This window comes from Parasteatoda tepidariorum, chromosome 2 (assembly GCF_982258835.1).
Source record: "Parasteatoda tepidariorum strain Cologne lab strain chromosome 2, Ptep-v5.0, whole genome shotgun sequence".
In the NCBI taxonomy this organism is placed as follows: domain Eukaryota; kingdom Metazoa; phylum Arthropoda; class Arachnida; order Araneae; family Theridiidae; genus Parasteatoda; species Parasteatoda tepidariorum.
The window spans coordinates 37,514,337-37,540,527 of record NC_141756.1 but is presented as its reverse complement, the minus strand read 5'-3'; the positions used below and the strand labels follow the sequence as shown (position 1 = coordinate 37,540,527).

Below are 26,191 nucleotides of genomic sequence, written 5' to 3'. Positions count from 1 at the left end.
TAGTCGTAAACCCATGAAATTGGGTCGGCTGTTCAACGACGGTTATACAATAAAAATAAAATGATTTATAAGTACTGTGTCTTCGAACGCTGAAATTTAAAATTGGAAACATTAGGACATTCAATGAGTTAGTCCCAAATGAAATTTCCGTATAGCAATGAAGTAAAAATCAATTAAACCATAATCTATATATGTTATCTGTTTCATATAATGAATCGATTAATAAAAGTTGGGGAAAATTCCCCCCGCCCCCTAAGCATGAGATTTTTAGGCCTATTTACACGGTCCAAGCTCTTGGACGAAGATTGATTGAAATTGATGGAAACTTCTTTTGCTTTGATCTTGGATCGTGTAAACAATCATCCTTGAACGATAGTAGAGCATGTTCTACTTTCCATCCAAGTTTTATGTCCCTTAACCAATCAGCTTCGTATATTTTGTGACGTCAACAAGCAGGCATCAGATTATGTCATTTTGTTATCTGTTTTCATATATTTTAGTCCTAATAAATTAATCTGTCATGGTCTAATTGTGTTACTATAATTTTGTTTGAATATATTTAGTAATTTTAAAATCATGTAAGTATGATTTTATAATGTTGAATATGAGCAATGCGCATGCGCGAGTTTCTCTTCCTACCAATCACTGACATTCAAGAACTTGAATAGTGTCGACTAATCATCCAATTTCTTGGAGAGAGAAATTCCTCCAATTTCTCGGATTCAAGAAGTCAGACAGTGTAAACAGGCCTTTTATCAGATCTTGAATATTTTCAAATGGTTGATTTTAAATTTGCTCAGCGGATATAGTACTCAACTCCCAGTGAAGTGACTTAGTTCGAATCCCAGCTATGGCTTATCGATGCAAATTATACTCTCAGCTCGCAAAGACCACAGTGCTGAAATAAAATATTCCCAGTGATGAACGGATCATAAGTTAAATCCCCTTTACGTCGGGCATCACTTCAAAAGTTTTCGAGGTTTTAATTCTCGTGTAACGCCAATGCTAATCCATTCTCTGAAAAAATATTCCACGAACTCTAGTTAGTTCCAATGCTTGATTCAGAAGTTAGTTTAATGCTTGGGTTGGTTTCAAAATTGCAAGACAGTGGAACAAAACATTGAGGTGTAAAACTAAAGGTTGGTCAGTTGTTCAACGTCAGTTATAAAATTAAATAAAATTTTATAATTTGAGCGGAATCAGGTTCGAATACGAGTGACAGATAATTGATGCGATTTCTGTTACCGGTTTGCATGAAACGCATTATCCCCAATAGCAGAATAATCTGGAGTTAATTCCCTTGTTGTCGGGCTAAACATGAGATGTTTTCTTTAATTTCCTATCCGTATAAAGAAAATGCGAGTTAGTTCCTTCCCTCCATGGTTACTTTGTTTCAACTTTTAAAAGAGTTCCCTTGTCTTTTAGGTTTAGTTCAAAATTACAAGGCAATTGAGATAAACATTCATAGGCTATGGAGATCAACATTCAACCCATTGTGAAAGCAAATTAAAAATAATATTTAGAAGTTATTAGCGTTAAATTTACACTTAGAATCTGGAAATGTCTAAAACTAGTATAAATTTAAAAATCTAATTTTAACTGGCTAAAATTAAAAATAAATAATTTAAAATTTTCAAAAATAAAAAATTTTATAAAAATAAACCATGGTTTAAATATCTGTATTTTTATTCTTCACACAAAAGTGAGTTCATTTGAGCAAAATTTTGCTTTCTACTAACAATATGAAACATTGTTTTAAAGCAGGAAATATATTTTTGAAGAGTATAATCTTATCGTGATGTAATTCATTTTTTACTTTATTTTCTTTTGTGTGAGATAATGAACAAAGCATTTGGTTGATGAAGCTATCAAATGATTTTTCGACTTGAGTTTCCACTTTGGATGTAAACATCGGGTAGTCAAAGAAACGACATTTATTTACCTAAATTAGATCGCACGAAGTATAACTAGAAATTGTGCTTCGAAGTTACTTGAAATTATGGCAAGGTAAATAAGCTTTCTTTCTGTTATATACAGTGGTGGCCAAAAGTGTGGACACTTTTTGAAAGTTTCATGTTTTTCAACTTTGTGTGCTTGTAGAATATATTAATTTTCACTTAAATACAAACGTTTATGTATCGAATTGAAGCTAATTTAGTGTAGAATTTAATAATAAATACAGTACTACAATATCTGTATTACAAAAAAAGTTATGCAATTAATAATAAGATCTGCCAGTTGGAAACCCCTGTTCTATAGAAAGCCAAATGCTATTTAGGCAAAGTATGAAATAAACGTCCTGATGAGGTTATTATGTAAACGATGTGCATGTTACTGTGAATGACCGAAATCGGTGGTTGTTGACTTTCACCGGTGAATGTTTACAATCCTATAGTCGCTTTGGTGAATGTCCAAAATATTTATTACATCCGCTTTGATACTAATTTATTCGTGGATATAATTACATTTATTCGATATTTTAATGCTTACTGACGATAGATTAGAAGAAAAATCAGTGTTTGGAGTATCGTGCAAATATATACCGAGCAATGGCACTTGATCTTAAATAAATATCAGTGTAGGGTATACCGGGCAAATGTATACTGGGCAGTGGCACTGAACCGTAAAAAACATCAGTGTAGGGTATACCGGGCAAATGTATACCGGGCAGTGGCACTTAACTAGACCTAGTATGACTAGACCCTTGGTAAATGTCCGAAATATATACTAGATCTAGTGAAGTGATTTGAAATGATTTGAATTTTGCTGTCTCCCCACCTATTAAATTGAAACCAAAACGTACAGAGTAATTATATTTAAAATTATTAAAATATGAAATTAAAATAAGGGCAAATAAATCTGAAAATAACTATTTTATAAATAAATTGTAGATTGAAAATATTATGTAATGAAATAATAGAAATAAAGGAAAAGACTTTCAGAAAATATTTCAGGCGGAAAGTTCACATAAAGATTATTTACATAACAAAGTTAACCTGATAACATGAAGCTACAAGGATGAAAAAAAATTAACTGAATTACATAAAATTAACTGAAATACGTAAAACTTTATACAAAATTAACTAAATATCCTTTCTTCGTAGAGGATGGAAAAAAATAGTGCATGGAGTCCCTCTGCGTGGAAGAAGTTAAACTTCGCAACCTGCGACGTTAATTGTAGAAGAATCAGCAGTCGTAGAAGGATCACTAGTTATATTCAACGACTCTTTTTCCTGCTCCGCTCGCTTCCGTGCTCTGTTATCACGGTAATATTGTGCATTTTTCCCTCGTGGACCTCTTGAACCGGTGGAAGTGCTTGTGGTTGCCTCATCGTCCCGCCCGGGAAAATGTATTTGTATTAATAATGTATGTGAATTCGTCATTAATGTAATTTCAGAAGAGAATACCTAACAATCAATTAATATTCACAAGAGACGTACCTTGACATAACCTTAAATACGTCGCATTGTCCGTGGGAGTGTTTTCACTCATTTTTTACAATTGGGTGTAATATTAAAAAAACACAACTACTTCCACTTAGTAGGAATAACATTTACCATGACGCAATGCTAAATTCTATGCCACTATCCACATAAATGCCACTATCCACATAAATCAATTATTAATCAAAAATCGAATATCAATTACTTATCTTTATAATGCAATAAAATCTGGCGAGCAGCTATTTAAACGATCAAACACTTCGTTTGTTTATTTGTGGCTTGAAGTTAGGCTCGCAGAAAATGCCGTTCATGGGTTAAATTTAGTAGGAATAACACAACCTGTGACGTAGGCTATAGTATACCCAATTGTTATCCACTAAATTTGAAAATAAAAAATTCTACCCTATTAAATTATATGTGTATCAAAACAAACTAAGAAAATATTTATAGAAAACAATTCGCGATCGCAACGAACTATAGGGGGCGTTGTTGTATGAGACTAATACCTATTCGATTTCTATATGAACAGTCATTCAGTTACTCTAGAGACGTTGTTAATGTAGCACGTAGCATTGCAACGTTCCTTCTTTATTGTGGCTAATTAAATTTAAAAAAGAAAAATGCTTGATATTCTTTCTTATGCAAACGAAAAGAAAATGGTATCTCTTTTTATTAGAGAAGGAATATCCAAAACACATCGGAAAAATATTTGTACATTAACAGAAAAAAAATATTCTTATAAGAGTTAAAACCTAATGCCCGAGAAATAGTTTTACTAAATTTAATGATATAACATGAAAGGCCCATTTAAACTTTACATTCTATAGTTTTAAGAATCATATTACTTCAAAAATTAAAATGAACAAAAAGTATATATAAGCCTCATAATTTAATGAAATTTAATTTTGTTAACAAAGTTTTTTGACAACAATTTTTATCAAAAAATTTCAAGTTTCAATAAAAATCATTATTTAGAAACTAAGAAACGTAAAATAAAGAATGCTGACGAAACAAAAACAAAAAAAACAATTCTTTTTTGTCGCCATTTTTAGTGCTACAAAAATTCGTCTTTGCGATTTGCCAAAAACAAAACAAGATGCAATTTTATTTTTTCAGGAAAAAAATATTTTACCGAAAAAACGAAAATGTACCAATTCCCACAACATAAAACTTTATCTTGGTAAACGTACGTTTTGGAAATGTTATTTCATTTGGAATCTTATTTATCAGAGTTCATATGGCGATATGATTGTTTTGAATCTATGCTAAACTCTATATCGGCTCATTTTCCACCGAAATCCGATTGACTATTTTGATTTTAAATAAAGTATTTTATTTTATGAATTGTCGCAAAAATTTTAAGTGTAGATTAGCGGCACTTAAAAACCGCCAAATCTGTAGCGGCGGTGGCGTTAATACGTAAGTACCGAATTTTTATTCCATACTTTTCTGAATCATATTACTTCAAACATTGGAATATACAAGAAGTATACATAAACACATAATGTTGTACCATTTAATTTTTCAAATTAAGTATTTTGAGAACGATTTTTATCAAAAAATTATAAACTAAAAAATGGAAAATAAAGAATTCTTAGGATAAAAAAAAAGATTTTAAGAATTCTTTACATTGAAATAAACACTTTCATATTGTTTCTTTTTTTATTATTCTTATAGTTCTTAATCAGACGTAAAAAACCATTCTGTAGAGAACCATCATCAAATGAAAAAAAAATATTTACAAGCAAATTTTTTATTGTAAAAATCATTGCACTTACCTGATTTATAATTCCCGGAGAATTCCAAAATGATAAGTTCCTTGTTTGAAAACTTTATTCTCAAATAATAGATACATAGTTTATCCCTTCATTACTTTTAGATAACATACTACACAGCAAAATTTTATAATTCATATTAATTTGAATATCTAGCTAAAAACAGAATAGCTGAATTCTAGTTGAACTTATTCTTTCAAAACTGAAAAATACTTACCAAGAAAACGATTAAAATTAATTAAGAATCAGCACAAATGGCACTATTTCAAGTAACTTGGATAATTTTTTATTGTTGTTATCCGAATTATATGGATACAGAAATATATACTATTCTATAACGAAGAAGAATATGCTATAACTATTACAATTCTGTATGTTCTGAATTCATATTTATTCACTGGAATGACGAAAGCAATGTTGACTTCACTTTAATTCGTAATGAATTGAAGACAGAAGAAATGCATTTTACCTTAATACACACATCTGTAACAGTATCCGAAATCGGAAGTCATCAGTTGCAAGTTTGTTGATAATAGAAATTAAAAATTATTGAGGAATTTTTCTTCAAATGTTTGGCGTGTTCTGTTCCTGAAAGATTTACTAATATTCTGGAGATTTTTTTCAAGTTCTTCGGCCTTTTCCTTAGGGAAATTTTGTTTCTTATTTGCTGCTAAAAAATGGCGTCTGATTCTGTCAATGATTTCGATGGAACTAAATGAAAACGTGATAAATTAATGTCTGATATTTACAGGCTCCCGCTAGACGGCGTACTCGAGCGTTGCGATCGCGAATATTTTTATGAACTTTTATTATTTTTATGCTAGTGAGAACCAAAACAATATGGAAATGAATGAGGGAAAACTGGATCCTACCACGTGATTTCCCGGCCAATAAAAATGTAGCGTTAAACGTTTAACTCAACATTGTTGGAAGTCGCATACGAAGTATAACTTCAATAAATGATTAATAAATTTGAATTAATCATAACTACAAAATCATGCTCTAAAACTGAAATACACATACCGACATTATTAATTAAGGTAAAACAATTCCTTTTCTCATTATTACCATTTGTTGCCCTTCCCAGTTGCTTAATGTTAAGAGGTTAGGCGAAACATGTATTTAGAAGTTCATTCTTACAAAATAAAGATTAGATATATTCAGTATAATTTGGAATAATGTTATTGTTCGAGGTCAACTCCTGATAAGTCAAAAATTACCTCAATCAACAATTTTTCACAGTACCTATCTCTTATTTTTGTTCTTCAGAAAGGTTTTATGTCATCATATAAAATAATGTTTTTTATGTTATCATATAAAATAATGTTTTTAGAAGTTCCTTCCTTCAAAGTAAAGATAATTATATTCAGTATCATTTGGCATAATGCTGTTGCTTGACGACAATTTTTAACAGTCAAAAATTACAATTATTAACATTTTTCTTTTTTACATATCCCTTTCCGTGGGCCGTAAAAATCTATTTCCACAGTAGTATCTTCATACCGATCATAGAACAGTTTGAACTTATTAAAAAAGACACCGATTAACATTTTAGTAGTAGTGTGGTGTAACTTCCACTACAAATATTAAATAACAAATCACTAATATATAAGACTTGTTAAGTAGAATCTATCTTGAAGTACCATTTGATACATGAAGGTTGATAGTCGATTTTTAATCCCCCCTAATTGGTGATCCGGACGTGATAAGAACTTGCCAATATTAAGGATGATCCACACTAAAACAGTTGATTTCCTAAAAAAATATATACTGCTCAAAGTAAAAAATCCGGTGAAGTAAATAAAGTCTCCCGGTCAATAAACAAAAATAAAGGGAAAAAAATAATGAGCAATAATGATTTAAATAAATAAGCAACATGAATCAACTAGTGGTAATCGTTCATCGAATTCTATCACAGATAAAATTCTGGAAAGGGAGTAATGTGGCGTAACTACCACTACAAATGTTAAATAACAAATCACTAGTATATAAGACTTGCTAAATTGAATCGATCTTGAGGTACCTTTTGATAGATGAAGGTTGACATAGTCGATAAGATTAACTTAAGTAGTAGTAACTAAGATTAACTCCTACATTGGAGTTAATATGGCGATTTTTAATTGTTTTGATAGATGAATAAGTATTCCTTTTTATTAGTATCAATTAGGGTCAAATCAATTTTTTACGGTTTATTTGTGCGAAAAACCCTTTCTCCATTAATATAGCATTTTAATACAAAACTTTATTTTATTTCAATTTGTGTTTATTACCAAAACTATTTAATTCTAATTTTCGAAAATAATTAGCAACCATATAATATTTTTATAATCATTCATGGTGAAAAAATAATATTAGTATTAAAATGCTATTTATTTCGAATGCCTTAAACAATCGTAAAATTATTATTAACGACAGTAATGCTAAATCAAATCTGATATTAAATACTTTAATACACATACTTTTTTACACCATTTTAAAGAATGTATTTTTGCATGACAAAATACAAAATGTGTGAAAAATCTTAGTTGCTGAGAAATCAAATTTTAAAAATACGACTTATTCAAAATTCAATTTCTCAGGAAAAAAATTCTACCGATTTCGCCCAAATTTTGTGTTTTGACATTAAAAATTCTTTAAAATGATGCAAAATTTGTATACCTTACAATTTAATTTATTAACCATTATAATTAAGCTATTATTAAATAAAATACGTAATTAGTAAATAGTCAATAAAAGCATTTTCTTAGATGAAATTATTTTCGGTGAAGCGAATTTTGAAATTGTGTGCAAACAATTTTAAATTCACTTAAAAATTACTCAAAGTATGGTGAAATGCGCAAATAATAAAATTAACGTTAAGGCAGGGGTTGCCAAACTTTTTTGATCATCGACCCCTACATAATTTTTCGAAATCTCCATCGACCCCCATGAAAGTAATTTTCTGCTAATTGAAATAAAACTCTATTACATACTGTGTTTGTACATTTATTTTATGATTTTGACTATTTATTAAAGTAATAGTACCTAGTGTAACAATAGTTTTATGAAAAATATATTAATGTTGAAATATAAATACCTTAATATTTATGAAATAATAAGTAATTATAAGTAAGTAGAAATAATAAGTAAAGTAATTACGAATTTTTGCTTCCTAATCAATGCCTGGTGTTCTTTTTTTTTCTTTACAAGGTTCGTTATATAGGGTTCAAAATTGGTCAATTTTAATCTTAAATCCCCTCGAAACTTCACATTTAATTTATTTCTGTTCTTAGTTAAGATTGAATTTACGTGACTGAAACCAGCTTCAACCATATAGGAACTAGGAAATGCTATCATAAATGGCTGAGCTATTTCGTAAAGTTTTACATATTTTTGCATTATATTTATATTTGTCAAAATTTGCTTATTGTTAAATTTTTAAAAAGCGTCTTTGCTATAAATCCCCATAATAATTCAGCAAGCTCATCTTGCAGGTTGATGTCCACGTTTTCAATTTGAGCAGAAAATGGCTCAATAATGCAATCAGGGATGTCAATGTTTTCCAAATCAACAAAACGCAAATTAAAATCGTCGCTCAATTTTTGAAGATTACCTGTATATATTTCTAAGTCTTCTTCTTTTATTTCTAATTGTCACATATCTGAAAAATACTGATAATCCTTCGACCAATTGACCCTTCCGTTTCGGATCGACCCCCATTCGGTCACCTGGCTCAAATCGACCCCCTCTTATGTTAAATAGATCCCTGGGGGTCTATATAGACCACTTTGGCGACCTCTGTGTTAAGGGGTCCAAACTTTGGAGTGCTCTCCTGACTATTGGGACAGTATTTCCCAGATTTATGTGCCAAAAATCCAAATCCTTAGATAAAAAGGTATGCTTATTCAGAGGAAGTACTCCTTTGTATCTCATTTCGTAACTAAAAATATCGTCTACACTAATTAATTAGAAAATTTGAGGTCATCCCCTTGAACCTTTAAGATTAAGTCCTGGAACGTGAAGATCCAATTATGAGATCATAAGTTATTTCGGGTGATCTGTTTTTTATTTTACCCACTGTATGCACATACAGCTAAACATTTCGCTTTATTTATATAGGTATACGAAACGTAAGAATATATTATATCCAGCAACGTTTTTAATTTTTAACTGTTTCTATCTGATTCGTGTAATTCGAGAATATTAACATTCTGTTTTATTAATATAGATTGAAAGAAAATACGTATCAAAGTTAATATTGCATCTTTTCTAGCTGCAAGCCGGTTAGATTAGCTTTCAAAGTATTTGAAGCTAGCCAGGATGTCGAAAGGAATAATCCCATAATATTTTTGCATGGTTTAGCAGGCTGTAAAGAACACTGGAATGATATTCCACAGAAAGTAGCTGAAGCCACTAATAGAAGGGTATGTTAAATGTTTGAAAACTTAGAATGCATATTTTTTTTTGCTGAAAATCAAATTTAGGAAAAGTGCTCAATATGATGTCCACCACTGTTTGTTATCATTTTGAAATATGAAATTGCAGATTCGATCATTGAAATTACTGTATGTTCGGAAGCAAGATTGCAAAGCAACAAGCGTGAAGAACTAGGCCTTTAAATCCAAGCTGCATCCATGTATAAGGGAGGAAGGTGCTTACCATATGCTGATGATGAAAAGCAACTTATGCCTGTCGGCGTATTCCTTGGAAATATATACAGCAGACAAAATATATTTTTGATTTCGGATTTTAAAATTGGAAATAAAACATCACCTTTCTAACAGCGAAATGCTTTTAAAAACATTCGAAGTTGCCACAAATTTTTAATTTAATTTTTTTTATATGTTCAATTTTTTATCATTCTTTAGAAGTTTCTATAGTTTCTTTTTTAAGCATTCGGTGATCAAGAGCTTCCGACAACTTAAAATAGAAAATATGCCAGCATAGGAAATGTCCTGCAGGGGACTGATCGTAAAGATACGGTTCCCAGTAGAAAAGCGAAGTCAAGCATCACTGGCTGCGGTCAGTAAACGGGCGGATGACCGCTTTGATCAGTCTGCGTAGGGACCGAAGGCTGCGTGGTATCGTTCCTCGTTAAACTGTTCTGCCGTAAAGTACTCGACTCAGGTCGTCGGGCTACCAAAACGCGGGAGCCATCCCCTCTGCAGTATTCCCTCTGCAGAGTATAAAAATTGTGATGGCATGACTTCGGATCAACACCAGGGATATTTCTCAGACCGTCACCACTAGTCCACAGTGAAGCTCTACTGCGATATAAATAAAAGTACCTACTAGTATAGGCATACCTGGCAAGGAAATTTTACCTTTAAACATCAGTAATCAGAATTCACTTGAAAAAACGAAATGAAATATACTACCAACATCATCGTAAACATCGTTGAATCACACATTTTCACCTTTCTAAACTTTGAAATGAAAGGTGACAATTTAAATTTCAAAGAGAGGAAGATTGGAATTGATGGATCAATATTGCACATTTTGCATTTCGGGCAAAATTAAATTCCTAGTGCACTTTGGCATCCAAATAGAGTCTCGGTGCTGCCATCCAGTGTGGCAGAAACTAGACGTCCAAATTAACATGACCAACGGTATCTCACCCATTATGGTGGTCCTGAAAGAGTGAATACCACCTCTGGAGAACGCACTAGGTCTGCTCATCGGCAAGACCGATTGTGCAGCTCATTGGAAAAAAAATATTGCACATTTTTGTTTAGTAATCTTGCATTCCCACAACTAAAACCCACAGAGCCGCTGTGGCTCAGGAGATAGAGCATGCGCCTCCCAGTGAGGTGTCCCAGATTCGAAACCCAGCTGCGGCTAGTTGATGACGGCCAGTTTTAATCTGCTCCTGACTCGCACCGACAACCGTGCTGAAGTAAAATATCTTAAGTAGTAGACTGACCATGAGTTTGAATACCCTTACCATCGTTCTAGCCTTGGAAGTTTTTCCTCTCAATGTAACGTCGAAAGTTCCATCAAAATATAACGGCAAGTTTGTCCTAACAATTGAGCCAGGAGTTCCCTTTCCTTCTTCGTTGGGTTAAAAATTCAAGGCTTCAGAGTTGGACATTGATAGACGCAAACACAGAATTGAACGTCATAAATCCTCGTCACCAAAGGTAAATCATCACCTCAAAATATATAATTTTGAGGTGATGATTTATGACTGCATAATTGACGTCATAAATCATTTATAAAACATGGGGTAAAGTTGAATGTAAAGTTAAATGACGCTTGCATTGCATACATTTACGGCATTGTTGCCATAGCTGTTAGCATAGAATTATTACCATACATGGTATAGCATAACTTTAGTGTCGTTACCAATTGAGAAGGTGTTAATTAAGACGTGCCAAAAACCAAGTCTGAAAAAACAGAAATATAACTGGTATACTTGGGAACTAAGTTTATTTATTGATTGGGAACTAAGTTAAACAAACAAACCGAAAGGAAATACTTCATTGTAAGAAAAGCTTTAAAGTTTGCTTATTAATCAATATTTATTTATAATAGAAAGAAGTTACAATATTATAATTTTATGCATAATTTACATTAGGTTCTGCGAAGAGAATAAGATTTTTGCTTTAAGTTTATTTTCTTAAACATCTGCAAAAAAATTCAAGCTTCTAAAGAAACAATTAACAAATAGCCGAAGATGAATTAAATGAACTTCTTTAATTCCAATATTTTTAAATCTATATATGATGTAAGAAATTAATTGATCATCCAATAGTTATTTTTACAGTTCCCTGTCGCTGAAGAACATTGCATATCGTTGGGATTGTATCCCGTAGATTGCATTGTATCTTGTAGATTCTATACACTCTTAACTTAAACAATATCGTACCATTTGAACGACACTCCACCTCGAAAGAGAATCCCCCTGATACTTTTTTATGCTGACAATGGAACAGCCGTTGTAATAGTTGTTATTCTATCCCTTTTAAGTGTGCAGTACACTTAGAAAAAGATTCGTAAAACTCAGAGTAAAAGGTTCTTATTTTATCTCGCTATCTGCCTTTGAGTTCTTATTTTGAGGTGAAATGTTTTAGAGTGCAATCATTGCTTTGAAAAATTTGCCATTTTGTTTTCTTATTTGAATTTACCCAAGGGCGGAACACAAATTCAAAACTTATGACGGAACACTTCTCAAAAAATTAAAGTTAATATTCAAACAATTTTATTGTATTTAATTGTGAAATGAACTGATAGTGTCTTGGAATTTACAGGTATATGCAGTAGATGCCAGAAACCATGGCGACAGTGACTGGAGCGATGAATTCAATTTTGATTTAAATGCAGTGGATCTCATAATTTTTATAGAACAAATAGCAGCTGAGAAAGTCACAATTGTTGGGCATAGTATGGGAGGGATAACAACCATGAAGACAGCTTTAAAAATAGTAAGTATTTCCCACTACAAAACTATCATTCATATATATATATATATATATATATATATATATATATATATATACACCGAAGAGCCATTACATAATGACCATCCAGCTAATAACATGTAGGACCACCTTTAGCCCTCAAAACTGCTAGCACCCGCCGTGCCATTGATTTCACAAGGTGCTGATAGGTAGTCTGAGGTATCTGGTAATAAGCGCTCACCAACTGGTCCCGCAATTCCCTCACATTGCGAGGGGGTAGCGTGGTAGCACGAATTTGGTTTTCCAAGTTAGACCGCAAATGCTCTATTGGATTAAGGTCAGGTGAATTTGGGGGCCAAGACATGACTTGAAAGTCACTGGAAAGTTCCGCGAACCAATCCATGACGATTCGACCCTTATGACATGGTGCATTATCCTGTTGGTAAACGCCATCCCCCACAGGAAAAACTGTTGCCATGAATGGGTGAATCTGGTCTGCAACTATGTTCAAGTAGCTTACAGACGTCAGGGATTGTTCTATGAGGATTATGGGTCCTAATGTGCCCCATGAAAACATTGTTCCAGGGTGAGAAACCATGAAAACCTGGGCGAGCCCTGGGCTGAACGATCGAATTGAAAGTTTTAAGCGATTTTTAGAATAAGAAACTGAATTTTCCTCATTTACCCACTGTCTAAATTCAAGGATGATAGAACAAATCGATCTAGAGTTATAAGAGATACACAAACACAAGCAAATTCTTCAACTTTTTACTATAAATTATTATTAATACGGATTTTTATTCGAATGAAGCAAGAGAAATTACGACTTTAGAATTAATCACAGGCGGAGAAGTATTTCATTCATTCAAACTATAAACATAATCATCGTTCATTATAGGTATAACAGTACGGAAATAAACAAAAATATCACAAGACGCTAAATTACAACTTTAGAATGTCAACTATTCAAGTCTAATTTATCAAATAACCATTTTCTTTAAGAGTTGCAAGATGGGGCAGCAGTTACCTGTTAGGCTAGGAGAAACTTTTAGAAAAGTGTTGTAAGGTACTTAATAGTGGATTGTTCTTAAGTATATTAGTCCATACACATAACATTGCTGAGATCATTCGAAGTTTCTCTTGTAAAGTCTTGAAGTAATGCATCACCGATTCTAATGAAAAGGGCAACAAAAAGGAAATACAGTCAATCGTTCCATTCTTCTGGAAGTTAAAGGGTAGCTCCGGATCCTCAGTTACCGAAAGAACAAAAAAATGTGCAGCATTTATTTTGGCTAATTCAATAATTGACTGTTAAAAAAAATGTAACTCTCATTGGACAATCTCACGAGTTATTTAAATTAGACTGTGAAACAAGCGACGCTACAAGAACGGTTGGATTTCGCCGAAGGAGAGTTACTCCAACTAGGACTTCAACCATGCACCTATATATTCTACTATATAACAGTTTTATCATAAACAATCCGTATTTAAATCATTAATATGATATATGGGTGATTCTCAAGAAATATGACAATTGACAGTCTCTTGTTCCAAGATCTAATACTATACTACTAAAATAACTTTTTTTTAAAAAGTTTTAATAAATAGTATTGCTGTTAGTATTTTAAAATTACCTTGTACTAGCATTGACTGTTTTGTATATTTAAAAAATTTAACTGAATTTCAAAATGCCCTTTTCCTGGTATGTCACAAACAATATTTCCAATAATAACTAGTTTCAAAACTTCCAATAAATTTCTCAATATCTAATTTTTTTTTATCTCAATCGTTGCAAGCATTTCTAGAATATATACAGAGGGTATTATTTACAAAAACTTTGTTGAAAATAATTTTTTCTGTCAATAATTTGTTTATCACAAGAAAATCTGTCATTTTCCTGGCTACTTTTATTTAGTGATTTCTAACCAAAATTGATAGAGCCAGCAATCAATCTCTTATTTTAATAGATAGATTAGAATACCCTCCTATCTGAACATGTCTTATTGCATGAATAAAAAACCAATTTTCAGGTTCAAAATCCATCTCAAAAAATTTTACAAGGTGAGTAGGTTTTTATGTTGTCATTTTCCTGTCTTCTTGAAATCATTGATAACATAAACTACATAGATTTACTTGAGTTATTTCAAGAAATCCTGTTGTTTTCTGCGGAATGTAAACATCTTAGACCGAAATATTAAATTAAAGTAAAGTTAAATGCTATATAATGGCAAATTGCCATTTTCCTGGCTCATGAATACCATTTACCAGAATTGTTTTTAAACAGTATAATGTTAAGAGAGAAAGCAAATAATAACCCAATACCAAGTTTATGTAAGATTGTAATATGTTTGAATGTAATAAATCATTTTTTTAAAATTTAATGATTGATTATTACACACAATTTTATTCTGTACATATCAGCAACAAAAACATTTTTCATTCCTTCTACAGTGAATAAGAGAATTAATTTAAGCAATTCATGGTTCATCTAACGCAAAGTCTTAAGTTGAGCTATTTACTATTAGCTTAAAATGACTGTTTCCTTAAATTCTAGGCTAATATGTCATTTTACTGGCATTTAAAATTTGGTGAATTTCCCTTTTATTTTATTTTTTTTTGAGCAAAAGTCAATAAACTAAACTGCTGTTTGTAAGATAATAATAAATGCAACTAAATATTTACACAAAAAAATTTAGATTATTTTGAAGACTTTAAATTTGAAGGAAGTTTTTGTTCCGAACTGTAATGTTTCCGAAGAATCACCCATATATTTATGAAAAACAATATTTCCTCATTTTCTCACATGTTCATATCGTTTTTTTTGTCATCAGCATAAAATTAGTTAAAGTAATAAAGGTATGGATTTTCTACAAATACGTTTGTATATCTAATTTAAAGTTTTTTTCCTGTACGGCTATTTATTTGTTTATTTTTGTTCTCGCCACTGTATGACTTTTTACTGTCCATTAATATATAATATTGTCCATTAATAAAAAATACCTATGTGAAAATAAAGGTTGGACAAATTTGCTTATTCATATGGATGTGCTACTTATCTTTTTAGCTTTTACGAAAGCATTGTGATCTCCGATCCAATATTTATATTATTAATATATTATGATTAACACAGAATGATCTTATTTCTGCAACATAAGTCCTAATAACAGGGTTGCCACAGAAAAAAATGAACAAAATAGTTGCTTTAGCTTAAAGCATGAAAATAGTCGCCTAAAATTATGAAAATAGTTGCCTTAATAAGAACAAAAATTTTTCCATAATATAACTAAAATTTTATTAAATGACTTCATTGTAATATACCATGATCCATTAAGTCAAGTTGATGATCAATATGATAATTTTTAAATAAACATTAGTGCTCTAGCACTAAATTTTTATGTAAAATTTTTTTTTTATATTTGCAGAAAACTAAATACCAGAATTAATTCAGAAAAATAATTTTGTGTTTTGTTGAAAAGGCGATTGAGAAACAAAATAGATTCATAATGGAATCTGTGCAAATTGAGAGCATTAAAAAGTGATGACTCAAATTTAAATTGAGTTTTTTTTTATTTCTTAAGAAAAAAAATCATTTTGTTCAGAAGCTACCACGGGTCGCAGGTTGTCAACCCAATTCATGTTTAAAAAAAACATCGCTAGGAGAACAGAAAAGTCTCCCTTTCCTGAAAATAGTTGCTTTTTCAGCCGTTTAAGGTTAAAAAAGGTTGCCATAGTTGTCTCAGGTCGAAAATAGTTGCAAATAGTTGCATTTTAGTCACCTCTGACAACCCTGTAATAATGAAGAGCTTGTGTTATTACTTTTTTTATTTTCGAAACTACATAATAATAGGACACTGCACATAATCGAATTAATAGTTAAACATACAAGGTTTATTTCATAATTTAGCATACATCCTAATTCTTCAAAATTTAAAAATTTCAGATTGATATCAAAGTTTGTGACTTTTTGTGACTCCCACAGATTTCAACTGACAATATTAATTTTTTTTCAGCCGGCGAAAGTTGATAAAATAATTATCGAAGATGTTGGTATTTTAGTACATAAAGATACTTTTAACTTCATAAGGTTGGCATTTTCATTACACGAACAAGCTATCTTGAACATGCCTAAAGTTTCTACAAAACAAGAGGCCGTGAAGTTCTTCAGTGAGTTTGTGTATGAACGAGTTCCAGATGAAACAGTAAGTTATTATTATTACATTAAACTTATAAAGCTGAATTGAACTGATAACCAGCTGGCCGCGTATTCAACGATTAACTATATGGTAGTACAAATGTAGCAAAATTTCGGCGGGGATGCATTTTTTCCCGTTGATTTCACTGTGCAACTGTGATATTTCATTGCTTATTACCCATTGGCAAAATGGGTGTTTATTTTGGGTTTGATGGCTTGCGCACCTTATTTGGACGTCATCACACTTTTCAACTGTGCTCAAGAGTAATAGTAAACATTGAGTATACTTCGTCATTGCATGCGTTGCTATGGTGACCGCTGCTGTTTTTTGGTGCTGCTTTTTAATTAATGATTATATTAGCATGATTTTTTATAGACTTTTACAACTCTTTATTTATGATTATAGTGAAGTTAATCGAGTCAAATGTATAAGGACAAAACCTGGGACAACGGCCATTTTTCTAATGTGTAAAATTTTGTTTTTTGTTTTTTGAAAAGGAATTAACATTCAAAAAAGAATTTAAACATTTCCCCTTAAAAAACTAACTTATAGAAAACTAAACAGTTTTGCTTTACAAAATTTTTTTATATCTGTGTTGAATTGTGTTGGTTGTCCATATTTCTGAGAAATATACAAGCATGTTTTGCATCATTTTGCTGGCTCTTTTCAAAGCTCAAATATGTCTGGAAGGAAAATTTTCGTGAGAGTCATAACATATATTGCTGACAATATTTTCGACGCTATAGCAGTTCCGTATAGGACAAAATTAGGAAATTTTACAACTAGTCAATGTTCAGTTTTAGAATATACAGGATATAGCAGTGAACACTTCTTTCATAAACGTTTAAGAAAACTGCATATAGGCATTGTTGATTAATGTAAGACATTTCTTTTCATGTATTTCTTAAAATATATTATAAATTTCATTTCTAAAGTAAGAAAAACTTTTCAGAAACAATCGTGAGATAAAGTAATTTTCGGTATGTTATAAAATATTCCTTATAATTCCATTTTTATTAAAAATTAAACTACTTCTAAAATTCAAATGAGATGCATTTTCGAGGAAAAAAGTGGCTAACGGTTAACAATTTTTTAATCGATACCTGTTACATTTCGTCATCCTGAAGCTTGCAGGGGCCATAAAACAAATATGCATTTAGATTTCTTATTTCAGAATTCAATCGGCAAGGTTTCATTTTATTTTATAACCGTCGTTGAACAGTAGACCCAAGAATTTAGTTTTACGATAACTAATTGTCAACTCCGTAGCTTTGTGTTTTTGAACCCAATCCAGAAGACAAGGGAACTCCTGGATCAAGTATTGGGAGAAATCAGCCTTCGTGGTGAATTTTTTGATGGAGCTAACCAGCATTTGTGTTACACGGAGAGTGAGACCACGAGATCCTCCCACGGTTAGCCTTACGACAAAGGGACACAAACTCATGATCCGTCTTCCACTGAGGATATTTCACGCCAGTACTGTGGTCGGTGCAAGCCGGATGCGGATTCGTATCGACCAGCCATCTCTTGGATTCGAACCCGGTTCATATCATTTGAAGACTAACTCTCCATATCTGAGCCTTCGCGATTCAAGAAGTACGAACCGTGATGGTTCGGGGGATAGAGCAGGATGTACGATTGAATGAAATAGGAAGGACGGTAGGAAGTATGGTTGAATAAAATAATAACTTTCAATTTTTAGTTCGAGTATTAATTATCCTTAAATTTGTCTTAAATTACAATAAAATCCACTCAGCAGCTCAAAAAAAAAAATCCAAATAAAAAATATAAATTTGACGAGCTGAAAAAGGCCATTTTTAATGAACGAGGCACAAATAAAACTATAACCCGAGATTTGATCGAAATTCTAATTTGTTCGAAACATAAGTTATTTTCCTGTGAAATTTTTCGTACTTTTTTGGTTTTGACAATTATATTGTAGGAGTTTGCAATCACGGGGAATGGAGCAAGCGGTGGGAGGAGGGTGGGACCCTCGTAGATATGTTTAAATTTAAGAAAAAAGATGGATGTACTCTTAATTAAAGAAATAAATTTTCAAGAAAATTTATTTCTCTGTCCTTCAAACTTTTAAAGTACTGTGAGGAATTTTTAACTACTTTACTTAATTTAAGCCAATTAATAAAAAAAAAACAGACGACGAAAATTTCAAATATCAAAAGCAAAATTCCGATGGCAGTATTCTGCATCGATAGTATTCCGTTCCGTAGATTCATCGGTAGTATTCCGATGGTAGTATTTTACATGAATGTACTTTTCATTAAAGAAATATAAATTTGAAGAAAATGTATTTTTCTTCTCTTCGGACCTCTAGAGCACAGTGAGGAATTTTTAATTACTTATAGAAACCACACATCAAAACATCAGAGGAGATAAACTCCAAATACCTGAAGTAAAATTCCGAGGGCAGTATTCTATATCGGTAGTATTCCTTTCCGTAGATTCATCGGTAGTATTCCGATGGTAGTATTTTACATGAATGTACTTTTAATTAAAGAAATATAAATTTAAAGAAAATGTATTTTTCTCCTCTTTGACCCTTTAAAGCACAGTGAGGAAATTTTAATTATTTATAGAAACCACACGTTAAAACATCAGATGAGAATATCTCCAAATACCTGAAGCAAAATTCCGATGGTAGTATTAGCTATTCGTCAAATATTAAAGCAATCAGGAAAGCTTTAGAAAATGAAGATACTCTAGTGTCAAGTTATGAAGGTGTGTTTGATGGTCCTTCTTACTTTATCTATGGAACAAAATCAATGAATAACGTGTAAGTAATGTTCTTGTAATTTTTAAGCATTAGATATTTTGCAACTCGAAAATTGTATTGTATCATAAAACTGGTGGCAACTATTTGACACCAAACATAATGTAAAGAGATATCAGAGATAATTCATGGTCTATTCAAACATCAAGGACTGTTCTTGGTGGATATTTCACTGCAATCCGTTTAGTTTAAAGCAGTTGCCACCATTTTTGGCGCTCAGTAGCACTAAGTTTAAGATGACATAAGACTATAAAGATATATTTACAATGCAATATAAAATATAAGAATAGTTAGCTAAGGGTGCACCTTAATTCTCAAAATAAAATTAGTTCGTAATTCAAACATACGTTTAATAAAGATAATATAGAGACAAATTCGAACTAGGCTTAACGAATTAGGCTTAACAGAGTGCAAGTGTATAAAAATTGAATATTATAAAACTATTTAATACAATTAACAGATATTTAAAATGCAAATATAATTATCCCCATTGCATTAAAATAATTTTCTAATCGATTGTAAGCTATTTAGAGACGATAACGTAACTACCCCAAAATTGGTGTTTCTGGAAGTGGAAATGATTTACATACGGTATGAAAGAGCGTGAGCTCGATATAAGCATAATCTATTATTGTTGTTTAGATTTAGTTATAGTTTTAAAGTATATCTAAACAGTCACTTTGGTATTTACCTAAAGTGTTCCTTGACAAAATTATTTTGAGTTGTCCTTCAAATTTGGGGAGATAATTCACTGTATGCAGTAAAAACTGCGACGAAGTATCTCTTTGAATTCGGACTGAATCGACAGAATCCTTTCTGTCGATTCGATTATGTTACGGAACATTCTATTTCAAGTTAAGATCATATTAAACTTTCATGTATATTTAAAATGTCAAATCTTAACACCAATAATGGTGAAATCGTAAACCAAGCTCCATGCATTAAAACCATTTGTAAATGATTTACAATTCTGAAATAAAATTTGGCATGCCTTGTATAGCGCCAGTAGATTGTTTATTATCATAGATTAATTATTTTTGCAAATAATCTATACCTTATAACATAGATTGTTTATTGTTGACTTTCCGACTCGAACTGATCAAGAAGACTAACGCAGATAAAATTTAATGTATTGGGGTTAAAGGTGTGGTACCACTCTCAATACTTGCCTAACATGTAACCTTTAAATTTCTCTTTATGTCTAGTTATTTCAATAAATACAGGACTTTCGAAGTGGCAAAAAATTAAAAACATGATTCAAGTCTGATCATCATTTCCATGTATTTGCCTAAAATATAAAATGTTTTATTATCGATTCGCCATTGAAAACTTGTTAAATTAATTGACAAAAGGGTTTTGATCACGAGAGTTTTTACGTTATTTATTAAACATATAAACTTGATTGGAACTTATAAGTCTGAATTCAATGTTAAAAAAAATCGACATAACTTTCCGACGTCTTACTGATTCATGATGAATCCAGACTTGTAACGGTGTCACATGGTACATAATCAACAGAAAAAGAAAATAACGGGAATAGAAGCAACAGGAATCAGTAAAACAATCCAAATTGATATGTTACACTGACAAAGTGAGGAAAACATACATTAACAGGAGCAAAAACAAAAACGTAAGTAAAAACTCATAGCTGAAATCTTATAAAAACAATAAGTGACTGCAAAATATCTAATAAATTGGCAGCAGCAGAGTGAGATAAATTTTATTGATTTTTGTTTTTAATGATATGAAAAGACTCCCACATATCTAAGTCAATATTTGACAGAACTTTACGAATAATATTTGGTGGCAAAAATCAAACATCTTACCATTTGTCCAACAGAGTTTTATTGTTAATAAGTATTGGCGTTCTTGATTCCTGACATACTGCAGCAGATGTTCATTTAAACGGAATTTAAGTACACGTTCTGTTTGCTTTATGTACGGCGGTCCCTCCAAATAAAGATAAAATTATATCTATCTATATCTATCTATCTATCTATCTATCTATATATATATATATATATATATATATATATATATATATGATTATATATATATATGATATATATATATACATGATATATATATATATATATATATATTAATATATATATATATATATATATATATATGATTATATATATATATGATATATATATATACATGATATATATATATATATATATATATTAATATATATATATATATATATATATATATATGATTATATATATATATGATATATATATATACATGATATATATATATATATATATATATTAATATATATATATATATATATATATATATATATATATATACATATATATATATATATATATATATATATATATATATATATATATATATATATATATATATATATATATATATATATATATATATATATATATATATATATATATATATATATATATATACAAATTAACATGAAAAACATGAATAAAAAAAACTAAATTGTAAAGAAATAAGAATGGTAAAGGCAAATAGTCGTTTTCAAGACACATTTATTTGCTATAAATGCGATATTTCTGAATAAAGAATAATTATCCTAAGATAAAAATTATTCCTTATATGTGTCGATATCGCAAAAAACCATTATATATATATATATATATATATATATATATATATATATATATCAGGGCAACATCCCTGATATCATGGGTGTTTTTAGCTCAAATAATCCAGTCGTGAACCAAAATACTTCTTCAAAAGTTTTAGTGAAAGGTAGGCTGTTGGTGGTAATAATTCGCACCCAATTCTCCACACTGGAGCGGAGTGGACCGCTCTCTCGGACAATATCGACATAGTTTATCAGGATCACATCATGTTGAAAGAAAAACGCAAAAACTACTGCTCCTACGTTATATACTAACAGAAAAGGAGGTAAAAAGGCTCAGTCGCTGCATACCTTATAACCCTACGCATTACCGAAAATCATTTGATGCTTCCTAATATGGAAGTGAAAGATTATTCAAATTATTTAAGCAATTAGTTGGTTCTCCTACCAACAAAATTGCCTTTTTGTTGACAGGTGTAAGAACTACTATGATTTCATGTTTTTTGAGATTTTTGAAAGAAATAGCTAATTATTAGAAAGAACGGAAGTAAACCACAATACCACCGTTCCTTCCAAAAATTAGTTACCAAATTCTAGACATTTAAATAAAACGCCAAGCCCAAATAATTTTTATTACATAGTACTATTAATATTGTACTCCCGAATGTAAAACAAACCATTATTTATTTTTGTTGTTCATTAATGAGTTGTTTAAGTTCAAAAATGCAATGTTGCTAATTGGAGTAAAGAGTATTAGGATTTGAAGTTCTATTAGAATTTTTGATATCGATAACTAATTTTTGGAGCGAAAGGAAGAATTAGTTGCCAAATATCAAACATTTTATTTAAACGCAAAATTCAAGTAATCTTTATTTCTACTAGCAATATTCTATTTCCGAGCCTAGGCCAACCCACAGTTTGTTCAAGATTCTGTTAGTGTTCCCATTCTATCTATGACTATATTTAACAAAAACCTGCCAAGTGAAATTCAATTTAGAATACCACAGACAAATGCTGTTATAGTTTGTCTACGGTAAGAACTTCCCCCGCCACAAAGTCCGAGTTCGTCTTCTGCTATGGAAATAAGAATAGCACATTTCAGGGAGGGTAGCTTCTATTCACTTTAGGGTTAGCGCAGTACATCGAAGAAAAAGATTCCATTTGTCTCGCCGATCCGAGCCATAACCTAAGGAATGACCTTATACCTCTATGTGAATTAGTTATACCTCGTTATCGTAGTCACCGCCACGGGTTCAGATGAATGGCTAGGGGAGTTCTTACTTTAGACGAACTATACTTACTTTTTTTCACTGTTCTTTTTTGTAGGATGGAAGAAACGGAAGTTATTAAGAAACATTTTCCAAAATCCCAGTTTGTTGGTATTGAAGGTGCTTCTCACAATGTTCATTCGGATGCTCCACATTCCTTCCTTGATGCTTTGTTGAATATCTTAAATGAATAGTTACACATATTGTATATGTTACTGTAAAATTTGGAAATTTGGTATTGTATACAATACCAAAAAAGCTGGCTAAGTATTAAACTATTAAACATTTCTCACAATGGCTAGGTATTGTATGCAATACCGAATGATAAAGCGCCAAAATATGATGAGTAATTATTTCACTCTTTTAATTAATATGTTTATGTTATATTACTATTATTTAAAAGTAATTTCTTCATGCAATAATTCGGTTTATATTTCATATCGTTTTTTTTAAAATAAAATAGCTTTAACTTTTTAATAGTTTATAAAAACTGGTATAATAATCTGGCATAACTGAAAATTTTCTTTAGCTTTGAAATCAGTTGCGTTACTTAAAAAAAAGCAAAAATATAAATAAATAATGCGCTTTTTGTTTGAAATTCGCATCTTTCGTGCTTTTTTTTAAATAATCGTCATTGAACACATTGCTTACGCAAAATATGCAATCCCATGGTTTAAGTATATAACACATCTTAAATTTTATGCTTTTACTGAAAACGACAGTCGTTTTGAACATACGGGTATTTCCTATATTGTCTGTAAAATATGTTTACGTTAATAAAGAAATGTTTTTACGGAATATGGAATATTGTTTCTCTTAGTTCTACACATTCTTATTCTAATTCCCAATCATGTCATATAAAAATCATGTCAAGATCAAAACACCATTTATCGTTATTATTATTATAATTTATTTTTAAAAAAAATTCAGTCTGTCCTTGTACTTTGTTATAACTACAACAGATACGATTTTTTGGCAGTAATAGTTATAAAAACAATTTATCTTGTGATATCGTTATCGTTCTGCAGATAAAATTAATTGCTGGCACATAAAACTAATTCTATTTTAGTGGAAATACACAGAAAATAGTCTAGATACACCAAATAAAATAGTTTATAAATATTAGGGGGACCGGAAAATATGGTCGTATCGGCGCATTAAATATTTGTTAGCCTTAAAATACAATTAATTTTTTTACGATTCATTTTCGATCCGGAATTGAAAGGTTGTTGCTAACGAGGGTGAATACATTTTTGAGAAAAAAAATAAAATCACGATAGCAAATATCAAATGCCCCGAAACGACATTACTTTCCGGTCCTCCTAATATAAATGAACTAAAACGCAATTAGTTCATGATGTTCGCGACTTGTTCAAGAAAAGAGGCTTGAAGTGTAAAACATTTTTAAGTTGGTAAAAGGAAAAATTAGTGAAAGGGGTGTAGTGTGTCTACCACTACAAAAGTACAATTCCAATTCACTAGTATATAAGGCATGTTAACTCGATTCTACGATGGGGTACCTTCTCATAGCTGAAGGTTGACAAGATCGATATCTATTCTCCCCACAATGGTGACCTTCGAACGTGATGTGAACACGCCTACCTTCACAGTAACGCCCACTTCAATTTAAACTCGCCTAATTCGATGGATGGTCCACATTGAGCAGTTGACTTGCTACTTGTGACTGCGACATTATCTACCTCGTCGCGCTGTTCTACTCAGTCTCGATCACACACAACGTTGGCCTGAATACACTCGACTGCTAATGGCAACACAGGAGCAGCCACGATCGTGAACTTAATACAGCTCACACGATCAGCAAAAAAGTACGGTAATCTTAATACAGCTCTCCGGGCGTCTCACGAAAACAGCAATGAATTAACTAGTGGTATCCGTTCATCGAATTCTATCACAGCTATAACTCTGGTGGGGGATTACTGTAGTTGTCTACCACTACAAAAGTACAAATCCAATCCACTAGTATATAAGGCATGTTAACTCGATTCCATGATGGGGTACCTTTTCATAGATAATGTTGACATATTCTATAACTTCCCTCCCCACAAGGGGATCAAATATTTATAGGGGGGGGGGTGATGAGAGATAAATACGTACAAATCAAATACTTAAAATGGAAAACAACAATAGTCATTACTTCTGGGTGAGACCTGGAATAACAAAACTTAGAATAAAAGAGAAAAATAAGTTACTCATCCATCATGGATTGCCAAGGATGAAGTGTCTTGGCCTAGAGAAAAAAAACACACCTCAAAAGGGACAAAGTAAAATAAATAGGAAAGATGAAAAAATAAACGACAGCTGGCACCATTTGTGATGAGTTCAAATATTTAAAGTTTATTTTTAAACAGGAGACAATATTACAATAACGTTTTTTATTTGTAAGAACGAATTATGTACAGAGAAAAAAAGAAATGCAGAGATTTCAAATCTTAAAACAAGAGAGACGTCGACGGATCTTTGGCGTACATTTATTAAGATTGAATGCGGTAGTTACACTAAAAGAAAATTAAATATAAAAACTAAATAATTTAAAGAAAATTAACATATCAAGTTTAGCAAAAAAAAAAGGGAAAACACCGTCATTTTAATCGCGGATAAAAAGATTTGCTAAGAAGGGGGAAGGCTCCAAAAGAATAAAAAAAATTGTAGGACACATAGGACCTGCCCGGAGACTTCCCAGAGGTGAACTGACCTCAAGACTCTGTCAAAAATTAGAAATTTTGAGAGGAAGGGGGAAATT

At 31.2% G+C, this 26,191-nt stretch overlaps 1 protein-coding gene across 1 annotated transcript; it reads left to right on the top strand.

Moving 5' to 3' along the window:
- The first annotated feature begins 1,858 nt into the window (after positions 1 to 1,858).
- LOC107436927 (sn-1-specific diacylglycerol lipase ABHD11) lies at positions 1,859 to 24,228 on the top strand. Its single transcript, XM_087155855.1, has 6 exons — positions 1,859 to 2,007; positions 9,471 to 9,621; positions 12,448 to 12,621; positions 16,608 to 16,796; positions 19,385 to 19,581; positions 23,489 to 24,228. The coding sequence occupies exons 1-6, from the start codon at positions 2,000 to 2,002 to the stop codon at positions 23,622 to 23,624; spliced, it is 855 nt and encodes a 284-aa protein (XP_087011981.1). The 5' UTR covers positions 1,859 to 1,999; the 3' UTR covers positions 23,625 to 24,228.
- Positions 24,229 to 26,191: the final 1,963 nt, after the last annotated feature.

Coding starts and splice junctions, on each gene's coding strand:
- LOC107436927 (XM_087155855.1), top strand. Junction 12,622..16,607: donor TGAAGACAGCTTTAAAAATA/GTAAGTATTTCC, acceptor ATTTTTTTTCAG/CCGGCGAAAGTTGATAAAAT. Junction 19,582..23,488: donor ACAAAATCAATGAATAACGT/GTAAGTAATGTT, acceptor TCTTTTTTGTAG/GATGGAAGAAACGGAAGTTA.